The 14,471-nt window shown below is 35.2% G+C and overlaps 1 protein-coding gene across 1 annotated transcript in view; it reads right to left on the minus strand.

Moving 5' to 3' along the window:
- Positions 1-21: 21 nt before the first annotated feature.
- Positions 22-14,471, minus strand: part of KIF14 (kinesin family member 14) — a 28,139-nt gene continuing 13,689 nt past the window's right edge. The window contains exons 16-29 of the mRNA XM_009326167.1: positions 14,145-14,292; positions 12,051-12,203; positions 11,340-11,466; positions 10,628-10,721; positions 9,443-9,581; positions 7,079-7,179; positions 6,669-6,763; positions 5,687-5,908; positions 5,351-5,535; positions 4,592-4,750; positions 3,899-4,018; positions 1,344-1,418; positions 551-689; positions 22-413 (exon numbers count right to left, since the gene is read on the minus strand). Of these exons, the coding sequence (XP_009324442.1) occupies positions 22-413; positions 551-689; positions 1,344-1,418; positions 3,899-4,018; positions 4,592-4,750; positions 5,351-5,535; positions 5,687-5,908; positions 6,669-6,763; positions 7,079-7,179; positions 9,443-9,581; positions 10,628-10,721; positions 11,340-11,466; positions 12,051-12,203; positions 14,145-14,292 (2,149 nt within the window). The remainder of the gene's footprint in view (positions 414-550; positions 690-1,343; positions 1,419-3,898; positions 4,019-4,591; positions 4,751-5,350; positions 5,536-5,686; positions 5,909-6,668; positions 6,764-7,078; positions 7,180-9,442; positions 9,582-10,627; positions 10,722-11,339; positions 11,467-12,050; positions 12,204-14,144; positions 14,293-14,471) is intronic.

The raw sequence follows: 14,471 nt of genomic DNA on the forward strand, positions 1-14,471 counted from the left end.
GAATTTTTTAATAATAGCATTTTATACCCACTGTATCCTACCAGGTGAAAGCTCTGCAGGAAATGGAGGTGAAGACTGGAGTTTATGGGTGTGTTTTGGAATCCCCTTCTGTTTCCAAGCAGATTCAACTTCATCTGTTTCAGCCTGTCCTCCCCGAGTCTCAGTAGTTTCATTACAAAGAGTTTGAGACTTCAGTGATGGCTGTCCTTGTTCAAGTTCAAAATTCATAATAAGGGAATCAACCAGAGAGTCCAATTCATCCAAGTTCATAAAAGGCATGGGTATTTTCTGGATAGGATTGTTTGCAGAAGTAGAAGACAAGGCAAATAAACTGAAATAGTTGTTAAAATATCCAGCTATGACACAAATATTTTCTGCAAAACTCCTGAGAGGGCTTGTGTTTCTGTACGACCCTATGAAAAACAGAAGCAAGAAGAATCAAATGCAGCATTTTGCAAAGAGAGACCAAGTAGCCTCCCTCCCTCTTGCTTCACAGGTCTCCTGTAGTCCACAGGTTACTATCAAGACAGGTAATAACCCAGCTAAATACCTTGTAATGTAGAAGAAACAATCTGACAGACTTCAGCTAGGCACTGCTCCAATTCCAAATATTTTGCAGCAATGTTAGTGCTTTTCTTTATTTCCCGATATAGAGATTCTTCTTCTGGTAATTGAGATTCTATTTCTTTCTGTATTAATAAAGAGCAATTGAAAGAGAATCAAATACATGACAGTATGTTAACTATTAAACATGCCTATTATGGATTCAGTCACATAAAACAGGCCAATGCTGAAACACAAAAGGAAAGCGATGCCAAGTCACAGAACGTAAGATAGCTCCAAAAAGAAGTGCAGATTGTTGACAGGAAAAAAAAAAAAAAAAGGCAAATAGAACTGTAAAATCCAGAAAAGGTTTGGCTCTTAGAAGATAGATTAAATCATCTATCCTGGCTTTTAATTCAAAATACCAATAACTATGGCCATAAACTATTGCAGTAGTTATAACACAATTACACTAGCATTACTGAACTTGAGGCTTTCACTTAAAAGAAAACAAATCAGGTGGTTAGGCTGTTCATGATGAGCACAAAAAGAAGGCAGATAAGATACAAGTGCCTCCAGAAATATTCTAAGTAAAACTAAAATCAAATCGTTTTTAGTGGAAATGCAGTAGCCAGAAAAAAGTTAGTGTTCCAATCAGACGAATGTCACCGAGACAGGAAGTGTCACCACGCAATTGTCAATATACAGAAGGTAGTTTCAGTTCCTCTTCTTCGTTAAATGCATCCTTTAAATTTAAACCCCAGACTCAAAGCACACATTTTGTGAAACATTTCTCTTACCTTTCTGCAATAAGAGATGTTATTTTCAAGGAATCTGGCTAATGCCACAACATTATCCTTTATTCGATTCTGAATCTACAAAGAAACTTTTAATTATATTGTACACTTGATTCAAGACAAAGTAAAAAGTACATTAATATTTTAGAAGGATAACAATGAACACTGGCATACTAATGAGAAAAATACTCAAAAGCAGAAGTAAAGTTTTCTGCAACATAACATGCAACTTTTCAAATAAAACGTAAACTGGTAGAAAACGTTAACTATATCTGCAAGGTTTTAAATAACCCCTTAATACGAGAGGATCGAATGAGCACATCTAAGTATTCGCTAAAGAAAGGTTGTCCTGTAATTTTTGTATCGCTGCCATTCTAAGTGGCAGGGGTAATCTCTTAGTTAATACCCTGGTGTTCTCTCACTGACTTTGCATTAGTTCCACCAGCAACAAGCATATACAGGAATCCTGCAGATACGTAGGAATCTGCTGCAAGTGAACAGCATTATCTGGAAAGCAGACTGTTCAATTCCTTTTGCTGGAAACATTAAGCCTTTGGGAGTTAAGCAAGCAGATAGGAACATAAAAGGTTTTGGACAGTTTCACTATTATCTGTAGGATTAAGAATGACAACAGTGAAAACCAGAGTAGGAAGAAATTTTTCCTTTCCTTGAGACAAGCAATTTATCACTCCTCTCCAACTGATTTGAACCTTTTATCCCAGGTCATGTAGTACAGATTTTTGAGTAGTAACAAATTGTTCAGAAATAAAGTATTTTATATATCCCAACTCATTAAGGAGATTTTCTTATGGACCACAGTTCTGCAAATTTCTCAACTTTGAAGAAAAAGAACAAACATAAAAACACATGAGGCAGAAGACAGGATTGCTCAGACACAGGTAAACGGTCACCTTTGGCCTTGCATGCTGTCTTATACAAAACATATTTATTCAGGGGAAAAGTGGCAGGTCAAGCCTATATATCCCAACGCTGAAAGGACGCATGTACACTATGTACATCTAGTACCTTGCTGAAGAACATTTCAATCCTTCCAAAGTATTTCCTTGGAATTCAGCCAGGCTTTCTGTTAAAATATCTCACCCACTAAGAAAGTCGCATATTTCTAAGGGGTACTCTAGCTTGCCTACTGGAATTTTCATAGCGTCAGAGAAATATTTTTAACTGTGGTGCTTATTCCTTATACTTTATTCTCTACTTTGCATAACTCCCTATAGTATCATCTTCCTCACGGTTTGTCACCTAAGCAAAGTAAAAGCACAGAGTAACAGGCTGTAGCTTAAAAAAAGCCCTTCCAGGCAAAAAAACCCAAACAACCCACTACTGAATTCAGCATGTAATGAGGTCCGTTCTGCTTTAAGTGTCAGAATACACTAGACACACCAATAATAGTATGTTTGTTTCATGAAAGAGCAATTCCTCCCCAGAACAACTCTGGCTTCAGCATACTGAAAAAAAAACCCAACCCCCAAACCTGTTCAATTTGATAAAATATAACTGCTAAACTGCTATGTGTGAGAGGGGGAAAAAAGTACACACACATCTGTTTATTATGAGGTAGTAGGAATATCTCATCTTAAAATTACAAGAGTAATTAAATTGAGGTCTTATTATGATGAGAGATAAAAGCTTCCCATTGATGTAATTCCTTTTCATATCACGATAAATCTGGAAGGTGACAGGAACAACTCATTAATACAATATAAATAATTTCCTATAAAGTGTAATAAAGAAGTTGCTCAAATTAAAATACCATTGCTGCATATCAGCCTGGAAGGTATTTGAAGGTCAGCTGCGACTTCTGTGAATGACACGAAATCAAGCAGGACATTTCTGACTTCTGTGCTATTAAATAGCTACTTTAGTCAAACAATTTCCCTCTAAAGTGCCCAATTCATCAGAGTGCTTCAGCATACCCCAAGCATTAAGCACGTGAGAAGACTAGCTCTTAAAAGATAACACTGAACTATTTTAATATTTAGATAGCATGCTGTTTGGGACTAGGACTGTAAGAACAATACATGACAAAATGAAGTCTTCAAACTTTCTAATAATCTTCCTGACAATAACAGCGAGTGTAGTAACAGCAGAGGTGATTAGTATTATCAGTATAAACTAGCAATTAACTTTCAGGATCGTAAAGTGTAACATATTAAATATGCAATCTTTTTACCAAACAAACTTAACAGTAGTATACAGAATAAAAGGTCCACTGGCTCCTTTGCGCCAGTTTTCATATTCTCCCTCTCTTTCATGGTTACACTGAAGTTTTACACAAAATGCCCTCCAATGCATGGAGAAATCATTCTAAATAAAATACACTTAAATGTTCAGTCTACATATGGGTGAAAGGCTAAACACTAAAAAATACTGCAAGATTGTAGTCAATATTCCCACTTACCATCCGTCTCAAACCTGCGTTACTAGTCATAACTGTATTCCTACTATAAACTTTCTAGTCAGAATTGCTGAAAAATAAAAGGACATGATGAAGTGCCTTTAAGACATAGTAGTAGTTTTTAATCTTACTTCCATCTCACCTCATTTTGTGGATATTGTTTCACGAGTTCTTTCTGCACCATTCTTGCTTTTTCCTGTACAGTATCAATGAGAAACTCCAGCCCTGAGCCTATTCCATCATAAATGGCAAGTACAAAGTCCTTTCAAAAAAAAGGTTCAGAACATAATGATTAAAGAAATTGATATGGCCTTGAGTTAAAACAGATTTTCCGTAGTGGGCTAGAAACATAATTTTGTTTTGAGCAAATTGTTCCATGCTGGTTTATTCAGTCACATGTCATTCTTGGACCACAGGAGCTCAGCACTTTAACCTCCTTTTCCTAACTTTCTTCAGATTTCTGAAAATTCTGCGTGGTACTTAATCACAGATTACTGAAATAAATATTGAATTTCAGTGAAATAGGTAGACTTGTACAATCTCAGTGCAGATACAATCCTAAGAGCACAGTATTTCTCTAAGTGGAAGTTATACAAAAACCACAGAAAAGTGTGGTTTTTTTAAGGAAAAAAACAAACCCAAACAATTTCAAGGGTATTAACACATATCCATTTTCACCATAAAAATGATTAGATTAACTCTGAACGTACTTAATTCAGTTAATCAAGTTGTTACATGTAACAATTTGCTTCTGAGCACAGTTAATGAAAATAAATGTGATGTCAACATTAAAATTACTATTTCTAATCACTATTTCTGACAAACATTTTTTCACCTGTAGACTAGTTGCAGGAATATTGTTCTCTTCAGAAAAGGAAATATCAGCTCTTGTGACTACTGCCAAGTGTCCTATGTATTTCATTGTTTGTTTTACCGTTTGGTTTACTTTGCTCCGTGCTTCTGTTACCATCGAGGATATATCTGAAGAACATCCCTGAGAAATAAAGGCATGTCATTCACTGAAGCTAGCAAGCATCTCTGGTCAAAGAGCACACGCTTTCTATAATGCAAGAGTTTGTAGCACACAATAGCTTGAGGCATTTTCAAGCTTTACACCTTCCTACTTCCAGTGGCTTATCTACCACAGCTAAAAGACCGTGCCTTGCAATCACAGAGAAGAATGGTATCATTGTACTTACACAGTTAAAAAAAAAAAATTACTCTTCACAAGGGTGTAGCATGAACAAGAGTAGTATTTACCAGCTGCTGGTTTGTAAGTTTATAAGCAGTAGCACTTCACAGCCTAAACTAGCATTTGCTCTTGTCACTGCATGTTTTATTTTCGCCTTTTCTGTTTAAGAACCAATGCTATCGTCAGGGCCTGGGCACAGAAAGGTCTGCATTACTCTGAACTAGCATACGGAAGTGCCAGTTTAGCCAGCAAAAATGCCCCCTTTGCTGTTCATCTTCCTTAGGTGTGTCCATTTGTCATTGCATATGTTGGACATTTAAGTGTTTTTAACAAGTCTGTAGTAAATATTGCATTAATGCACAGAACTTCTTACACACAGATGAATTCTTTAATATACTTTACCTGCAATAGTAACTGTAAATAACCTCCCAAGTTCTTTACTTCCTGTTTTATTTCTTCATCAACTTTTATAGATCCAGGGCACTTTTGGACATTGTTAAGCCAGAGCTTGGTTAGAACCACAAGCTGGTCAAAAGCGGAGATAATTCTGATGCTGTAGGACTGAGCAGCATGATCAAGAGAGAAAACTGCAAGAGAAAGAGATCTATCAGAAGGTCTCCTTTCAAATGAAAGTAGGAATGTTAATTCTTCTGATAGGCAAACATAAGAATGCTTGTGCATCTGAAAGACAAGTCATTAGTAACGTTTACTTTAAACTGTTATGAAAATGAGACTTACAGTTCTCTTGACATTCTTCATCTTGCTGTTCATAGGCTTTTGAAATGGCAGAAACTCCAGAGAAAATGATAAACAAATTAGTTAGGAGACTATGTGCTATGCTCTTTGCTCCTCCATGGGTCTGTTCCAGTAAATCTAAAGCTGAACTTATAGATTCTTTGCAAATTCCAGGAAGAAACGATTCAGAAAAGCTTGGGCATATGCTGGACTTATTCTGTGAACCTGTATGATGTAAAAGCAAAACATCTATTAAGAGTGTCTTGCATATGTGTGAGCAGTCAGCATGTCTTTAATGACTATTTTATATTGCTTCTTCAGAACGTTCAACTACTCAAGATAGGAGGTCAGAAAAAACGTGTATACAACGTTCTACATAGTTTCTAGATTCAGTTAGTACAAAGACAAATTCCATAGTGAAATTCTTTAACATGAATCCATCTTTTTCAACAATCGAACCTACAGAGACAGAAAATAACAAAATCCAGCCAATCTAAAATAACTAAATGCATAAGAATATTTGGAAGACTGAAGCAGCTAGTATTTCAGAAAAAAGTTTATAAAACCTTACAAAAAGCTTGGGGGAACCTTGGTAGTTGAATGAATAGCAACAACTCAAACAAAGTCTCCAAATTATTATACCAGGATTCAGCTTCAGGCAATTTGTTACATGAACTATCGTTCTCCAGTTAACCCGCATAGTTAAGTGGAGTAATGTTTTAGATAAATTCCTTAAATAAGGGTCATAAGAGCTAGTCAGGAAGTTTTTGTCCTAAGAAAGCATTATCAAAAATACAAAAACCCCCTACTGTTAACAGCTTGACATCATAAACTTGAAGATATTATAAACAGGACGTTTTTCATTTTGTTTTCCAACCCACACTTTTTTTTTTTTAACGACTATTAGAAGCGCATATGTTTTATACATGTAGTAGTTTCAAATTCTCAGTATGAAATGAAAGGTGTTCTGCCGTATAGTAAGTACCTGATATATAGGAAGTCTGTATATTCTGAATTGGTTGCAATTTTATCTCAGACAAACATCCAGAGATTCTCTTGTTCTTCATGAAACTTCTACTTCTAGGAAAGGATGAGAGCGAAAACATGAAAAAACTTTAAAAGAAAAGAATCTCTCTCCCCGTAACGTTCAATGAACATTGACAGATATCAGGCAAACAAAAACAAACATTTCAATTCACGGAACACAAAACCTAAACCAAAGTGAAAGCAAATGTATACATAACTTTTCATTTAATTTCAAAGTTTGACATTATAGTAAGGTGAAAGAAGAATTAATAAATAAGACTGCGTTAGTGGCACAGAAGCATGTTTAGATAATGAGACAAATTATTTTTTGCTTCAAGTGTAGATGAAGGAACTAGAAATCAGCATCACCTTCTTCTGGAAAGAGAGGAAACTGAGGCATCTGAAAGGTCAGGTTCCCACTCATCAGCAGGGTCATAAAATACATCAGCAGCTTTATTGCTATCATTACTCTGACAAAATAAAGAAAACACAGGGGAGGAGGAGGGTTAAACAGAAATAGAGTGATAATAAAGCATACAACATATAGATGAAGACATGTTCTACTAACAGTAAAACAGACGTTTTAATGTTTTTTCTTTTGTTAGGATATGTATAATCTAGAAGATAACTGACTGCCAGCCAGCTTGAGGTGTAAGTGTTTGAAAACAAACTAAAACAAGCCAAACATTTAGTGAAGGCGCCTAGCTACCCAGCGTCTGACACACAGGAACGCCAAGTACTAAACTTTTTCACAGCTCTCTCCACATGCCAGATTTATTAAAAATCTGGGCGTATAATTTACAGTTTTTATTTATTTTTACATCTGGATTTGTGTAACAGTTTTAGCAATAGTTTTCCACAGGAAACAGAATCCAGTCTCTGATATTGCCAAGATCCAAACAGTTTTTAGTAGTAAATATGGTAATATTCTTCTGTCACTGGAAATACTTGCGTATTACAGAGTTATATCATAAAGGAGTGTTTCCTCAATTTTTTTCTGGCTTTTCTTTGATGGCTTTTTTCCTTTTTGGACAAAATATTGAAAGATTTTTATGTCAGATATATACTCATATATGAAGAAGTTATTCTTTCAAATAAAAAATAATTTTTTAAATGAAATGCAATTATTTTCTAAGGTAGAAAAAAGGAGCATTCCAAAATGTAGAAAGCCCTCATATTTTTTCCTACCAGCACCTTCAGTGCTCCAAGAATTGAGATTTCATCCTCTGCAAACTTCAAGTATGCTATTTATGCCAGAACGTGATTTGCATTCGGAAATAGCAAGCATCCAAATACTTATTTATATGTTATTTGAAGCAATTTCTACTCATTTTTCAATACTGCTCCAGGCTAAACATAACACAGATATTGGAATGAAAAGAGTTTATATGATCAGGAGAATCACAAATTCAAGCACAGAACAAATTTAGACAAGCTGTTCTCGTAATCTAAAACCTGGTCTTAAATATATTTTTTTCTTTTGTGTATTAATCAGAAAAACCCCCAAACTAGTATAGCATAAAATACAAGATCATTACGATTCTACTGGATTGCTTTGGATCCTTCCTTCACGTTAACCAGCTCTTGCTCATCTCCAAGAACTTTCCTTCTTTTACCCTTTATTATTTCACTGCCGTCTAAAGCAACTTGCAATTCATACGGCAGAAACCAAAAAGCAAACAAAATGCTATGATCGGCCCTGGAGATTGGAAAATCCCAGAATACTCTATCGCCACTAAAAAAAGGAAAGTACTTTTAAGGGCCACCAGATCTGATAGTCTTTTGGGGGTTTTTTTGTTACGTAGTTCTTAGGGCTCTCGAGTCTTCAAGCTCTAAAACAGAGAAAAAAAATGCAATGGAGTGCAATGAAAACACCGTCTGTTCACGTGGAGCCAATAAAGATAAACTTACTTCTTATGACACTTCTCTCTTTAGGAGATAAAAAAAATACCGTTCTCCCAGTAAATAAGAGGTGATACTGTAATCTTATCTGTATTCAATAATTTGGAGCCACTGTCTACCTTTGTGTAATTACAGAGATTTTAGCTGATGGTTATAGTTTTTTGTGGATACAGAATCAAATGTAGGCACTGTTCCCACTTCTCTGTTTCTTCTATTTTACATCCTCCTCTTCCATACAAAAGATAGTATGATATGCTCCAAAACACAGTACTGCACATTTAGAGAGGTGCAGTACAAAAATACCCAGTTTGTCTGATTAAAAGCAATGGAATTAGAAAAAGGGATTAATGTGTACCTTAATTGTCATTTTATTAAACAAGAAATGATGAAAAATGCCTTTAAAAACCTCCCATTGAAGAACCTAAAGCACATACAGACAAAAGCAATCAGTAGCACATTAACTGACCAGAACCAAAGAAAAACAGATAGAATGTAATAATGAAAATTCAAGTGATACCTTTAAAAAGTCAAGTTTTCCTCTAGCACAGATAAACAATTAAACAGCCAGAGGAACCACAAAGCAGCCCTTGTTTTACTACTTCACACTTGGTACACAAAATGACCTGAATGAAATAATTGATTTCTACTGTCCTCTTTCTGTGTGATGGACAAATGTGTGTACACGTGTTTATTAAAGAATCATGTGTCTTGGTGTTTAAGATCACATAAACAAAATAATCCCAAGATTTTCCTCCTGTATGATTATCAAAAAATCTTATCTTTAACAACATATTACTGATTATTAGTGGGTTTTCTTCAGTTGTTACTGACCTCATAGAGTTCTTTCATCGCTGCTAGTTTGCATTCAAATTTCTCCAGGCTCCAGAAAGTTGCTATTCCCAGTTTGATGTTACGAACTTGCACCGGAACAGAAGACACTGTTCCTGTTTTATCATCAATTTTGTCGTGCCTAAGAATTTGAGAAAGTTAAAAAAAAAAGAACAATAAAGACAAAACACATTATTCATATTGCAAAAATAAACAAGGTACTTGTAGATAGGATTATAACAGAGAATACAAATTTGATTACAAACACAGAAATTACTTGAGACATCATGTATGTCACAAAACATACAGTAGTGGAGCCTTTAAAATTATTTTTATGTAACGGAAAAAAGGAACCCCTGCGTTCAGAGACAGAAGTAGATACTAGCATACAAATTCCTGGCTCTCAAGAAACTCAGGACCAAACACATGCTACAGAATTCTACCGGCAGACTTCTTGTTGAAGGATATGAAAAGACAACATCTGAAAAACAAAGCAATACCTACACCTACTAGAAAGTCCTAGCTTACCTGCATTTACTGTAGCATTTTTTTGAAACGATAGAGAGTTTCCTCTGCACTAATATATCTCTGCTCGCGCTAAGAACACAACCAATATACAGGTCCACTTCTAGAACACTCTTCAGCTACGACTAGCAAGTAGCATGGCATAGCAAGAGATCTGTGGAGTGAAAAAGTGGGTCCCAAGCACTCAGTATCCACTATATGCATGTTCTGAGATTTTTACTTTGAACGACTTCTGTCGTGGTCCTGTGAACTGAACACCTCCTTGTGGCTGGCACATATTTCCCGGTTTAGTTTTGCCCAAAAGGAATGCAGTTAGTGTGCTTTACGACCCCTTTAACATGTGAACCAAAGCAGGATGGACATGGGCATCAGAAGATTCACCTCCAAAGCACACTCGATCCAAAATTAATTGTCTGTAGACATACCTTTAAAGTGTTGATCTAAAATTCAAATTTAAAATTCACATTTCAAACTAACAAGGCTAAACTACACACTTAACTAAAGCTAGTGTGGAACAGTGATTTGTCATGTTCAATTTAAAATTGTGAAAAGAAAAAAAATAAACAGCTTACTGCACATCCAGAATTCACACCTCCCCCTTTTTTTTGTAATATAAATATATATTATTATGTATACCCCCTTATAATTAACTCAGATACTCACCTGTAGAAAACAGTGTTTTTCCCTAATTCATTACTAATGGTGTTGGCCTCTTTGATCATCACAGATAGCTTCAGAGAATTCCAGTTAAGTGGAACTAAAGAGTATAGCACATAACGATTAAGCGGATCAAAACAATGCGATGCAACAACTTCAGGATAAAAAAAAAAAGGGGGGGGGCAAAAAAAAGAAACCACAACCAAAAACCTTGAATGGAATTTAGCCTACAACAGTTCTGTGAATTCCCAATACATTGGGAAAAAATTACCCTCCCAGCCAAGATAACCCTTTATAAAAGGTCAGGTAAAGGGTATTTCAGAAGTAGAGGCATAACACCAGACACTATATATTAGACTAATCTGAGATAGGAAACTAAACAGAATCAATTCTGTTACTCCAGTTTCCCCAATGAGTTAACACCTAACTAGTTCAACCAGATGGGGGAAGAACTTCTAAGTAAATCGGGGTAAATACAGACTACATGTATATCCAGCTAACCACCCTGAGCGTGATTAAAACAGAGCTTTTAGCACTGTCCGATACATACGGGTTATGAATGGAAAGGATCATAGCAGCCAAAAGGCTGCTCTTGTTCAGGATTGCTAGAGAAGCATTAGAGGAAGAGAAAAAGCTTCTGGATCCATATCCACTAAATCCAAGCCCACCAAGCAAAGAGAAGTCAGCATTGCCCTTGCGACACTGTGTACATACGTACTAGTCATAGTTTTATTCCCACTTCCACGATTCTTCTGAAGGGTTTGTATTTCTTCAGCAATCTTCTGCTTCTCAGCTTCCAGAGCTTCAAGTATCTTTGCATGACGAATAGTATGATCTTCTAGAGCCTGGGGGAAGAAAAAAAAAAATCCAAAACTCTGAATTCTGTGTATTTAAGCAAAATTTTTTGTTGCTGTCATTTTATGGAGTCTCAGAACAGAATGAAATTTATATTGGACATCTGCCATATCAATATGAAACCCTCCATCTTCAAATTCTGACAGTTTTCTGGTTTTGCTTACATATTGACATGCTTAAAAAAAATACTGGAATTAAAAAGAAACAACTTTAAAAAAAAAGTCATATTTGTTGCAGCTGTCAGATATATATGAACACCAGCAAAAACACAGTCATTACTTACATTAATCCTTGGAGTCATAACTCTAGGCACAGGCAATGGTCACTAAAGTTTGGTACATGAACAAAACAGTCCACATTATGTAAGAAATAAGGTCAGCATTAGTTTATCCCCAAATTTAATACAATATCATATTCAAAGTGTAAACAAAACATCTGTTCTTTTGCATAAAATCATGTAGAAAAATACTTCAGAAACATTCCACTTAAAAGATTTATTAAAAAAAAAACAAACAAAACACACACAAAACAAAACAGTTTATCACAAAAAGCTTTTTTTTTTCCTTCAAGTTACCTGCTTGGTAGCTAAGGCCTCCATTTCTAAACGCTTCTTATTGAAGTGTAGTTCTAGCTCAAGATTTTGCTTTGCCTTCTCTAGCTCCTGTATTTTAGTTGCAGCTTTTTGGTTATTCAGTTCTTGGATTTGCTTCTTACGAGATTCTTCTCTCTAACATAAAAAAGGACAGATGAGAGGAGGTGTACCACTCCTACAGCATTTCTGATCCATCCCTTAGGCAGATATTAAGATTTATTTTCACTTCAATACATTTAAAACATGCAGCCCTTGCGGACTACCTAGTCCGGTGTCAGCAATGAAAGGTTATATCCCAGTTCACAAGCATCACATTATGTCTTCTAGAGCACATTTAAGTAATAAGATACTCCATCATTATTGTTGTTTTACCATGATGTACTCTTCTACGTAGACTTATATATATTGTAGAAGTATTTCAAAGACTAACAACAAAGCAGCATGCAAACTTGGAAGAAAAAAAAAGCCATATTAACTAAAATACTATAGTAATTTTAAAGTCTCATAGAATAAGTTACATTTTGTAGGGATTTTTCTTCGTATACAAGTTACACCCTCATCAAATTCACACTGGATTAACATTTTAGTTCCTGACTAATTCTACAAACCAAAATCCCTAAAATAATTCAGAAGGGGATACCTTATACTTTATAACTTCTTGTGTTAGCAAGGCTGATTTTTTTTTAAAAAGAAAAATAAGGCTTCGCATTGCCTAAGACACTGTTATAATATGCAAGACCAAAAAAACAAAACCCCAAACAAAAAACCCCAAACAAGCAAATAGAAGCCCCATACTACAGCTTCTGTTTCATTTTATTGGTAAGTTTTATTTAATGATGCAATGGCAACTTACCACCTCTGCTTCCAGTGATTTTATTTTGCTTTCATAAGCTTCTTTTTGTGAGGTCAGTTCTTGCTGAACCATCTCTTTCGCAATTTGGACACTTTGCATCATTTCTTCCTTGGCTTTGAGTCGTGCCTCTTCAATTTCTGATTCAAGCCTACAAGTAGAAGTATCATACATTTAGAATGCTGGCCTTAGTCTCTTATAGGCTGCATAGAGATTCTAATATTTTCTTCTATCACGACAGGAGCCTCCAATTTTAACAGTAAATATGAGGGTTTGTTTTGTTGTTGTTTTTTTTTTAAAAACAACTTTTATACTTCACCTAGATATTTCTGATTTCATAGGGAAAATGTAGACACCGGTAAAGACGGAAGACATTCCAGAATTTTAAAATCTACTTGATTTCCGTGTTTATTTTATTATGCACCTTTAACAAAATTAAGAACTGTAATAGAAACTCAGTAAATCACATTAAGATGCAGAAAAGTAAATTTTATATCAAAGCCTTGCGGTTTTATAACTCCCAGGAACAAAGCAAGTACAAATAACACTTTACTGTCTCTCAAATTCTCCACCATCACAGAAGACCAAGGTTGTAACTTTGGGTTCTTCTCATTTTATTAAAACACTTGCTTTTCAGGCTTTAAATCTCTCTAAAACATCAAAAGTCAATTTCAGACTCATTATGTGCTTGGAAAGAAAAGTAACTGAAGAGATACACTACTTTGAGGACCTCTGGAGGTCAGTGTTTCTTTAATAGTTTCTTTAATATTCTTGACAACTGGACTAGACTGTGGTGATCACCTCTTAGAGGTATACATTCATTTCAGCTAAGTCTGGGACTTCCATTTCCATTATAAATGGAGTTAACAATAACCTTGCTATTTTCCAACTTTCCCTTATTGTGAAATAATTAATAATCTTAAATTTCTTATTTCTTAAACTAACTGCACGGTTGCATTAACAACTGAATTTATTTTTAGAACAAGAAGATAAAATAATTCAGAAGGGGATACCTTATACTTTATAACTTCTTGTGTTAGCAAGGCTGATTTTTTTTTAAAAAGAAAAATAAGGCTTCGCATTGCCTAAGACACTGTTATAATATGCAAGACCAAAAAAACAAAACCCCAAACAAAAAACCCCAAACAAGCAAATAGAAGCCCCATACTACAGCTTCTGTTTCATTTTATTGGTAAGTTTTATTTAACGGTGCAATGGCAACTTACCACCTCTGCTTCCAGTGATTTTATTTTGCTTTCATAAGCTTCTTTTTGTGAGGTCAGTTCTTGCTGAACCATCTCTTTCGCAATTTGGACACTTTGCATCATTTCTTCCTTGGCTTTGAGTCGTGCCTCTTCAATTTCTGATTCAAGCCTACAAGTAGAAGTATCATACATTTAGAATGCTGGCCTTAGTCTCTTATAGGCTGCATAGAGATTCTAATATTTTCTTCTATCACGACAGGAGCCTCCAATTTTAACAGTAAATATGAGGGTTTGTTTTGTTGTTGTTTTTTTTTTAAAAACAACTTTTATACTTCACCTAGATATTTC

Source organism: Pygoscelis adeliae, unplaced genomic scaffold (assembly GCF_000699105.1).
Source record: "Pygoscelis adeliae isolate BGI_AS28 unplaced genomic scaffold, ASM69910v1 Scaffold256, whole genome shotgun sequence".
Lineage (NCBI taxonomy): Eukaryota > Metazoa > Chordata > Aves > Sphenisciformes > Spheniscidae > Pygoscelis > Pygoscelis adeliae.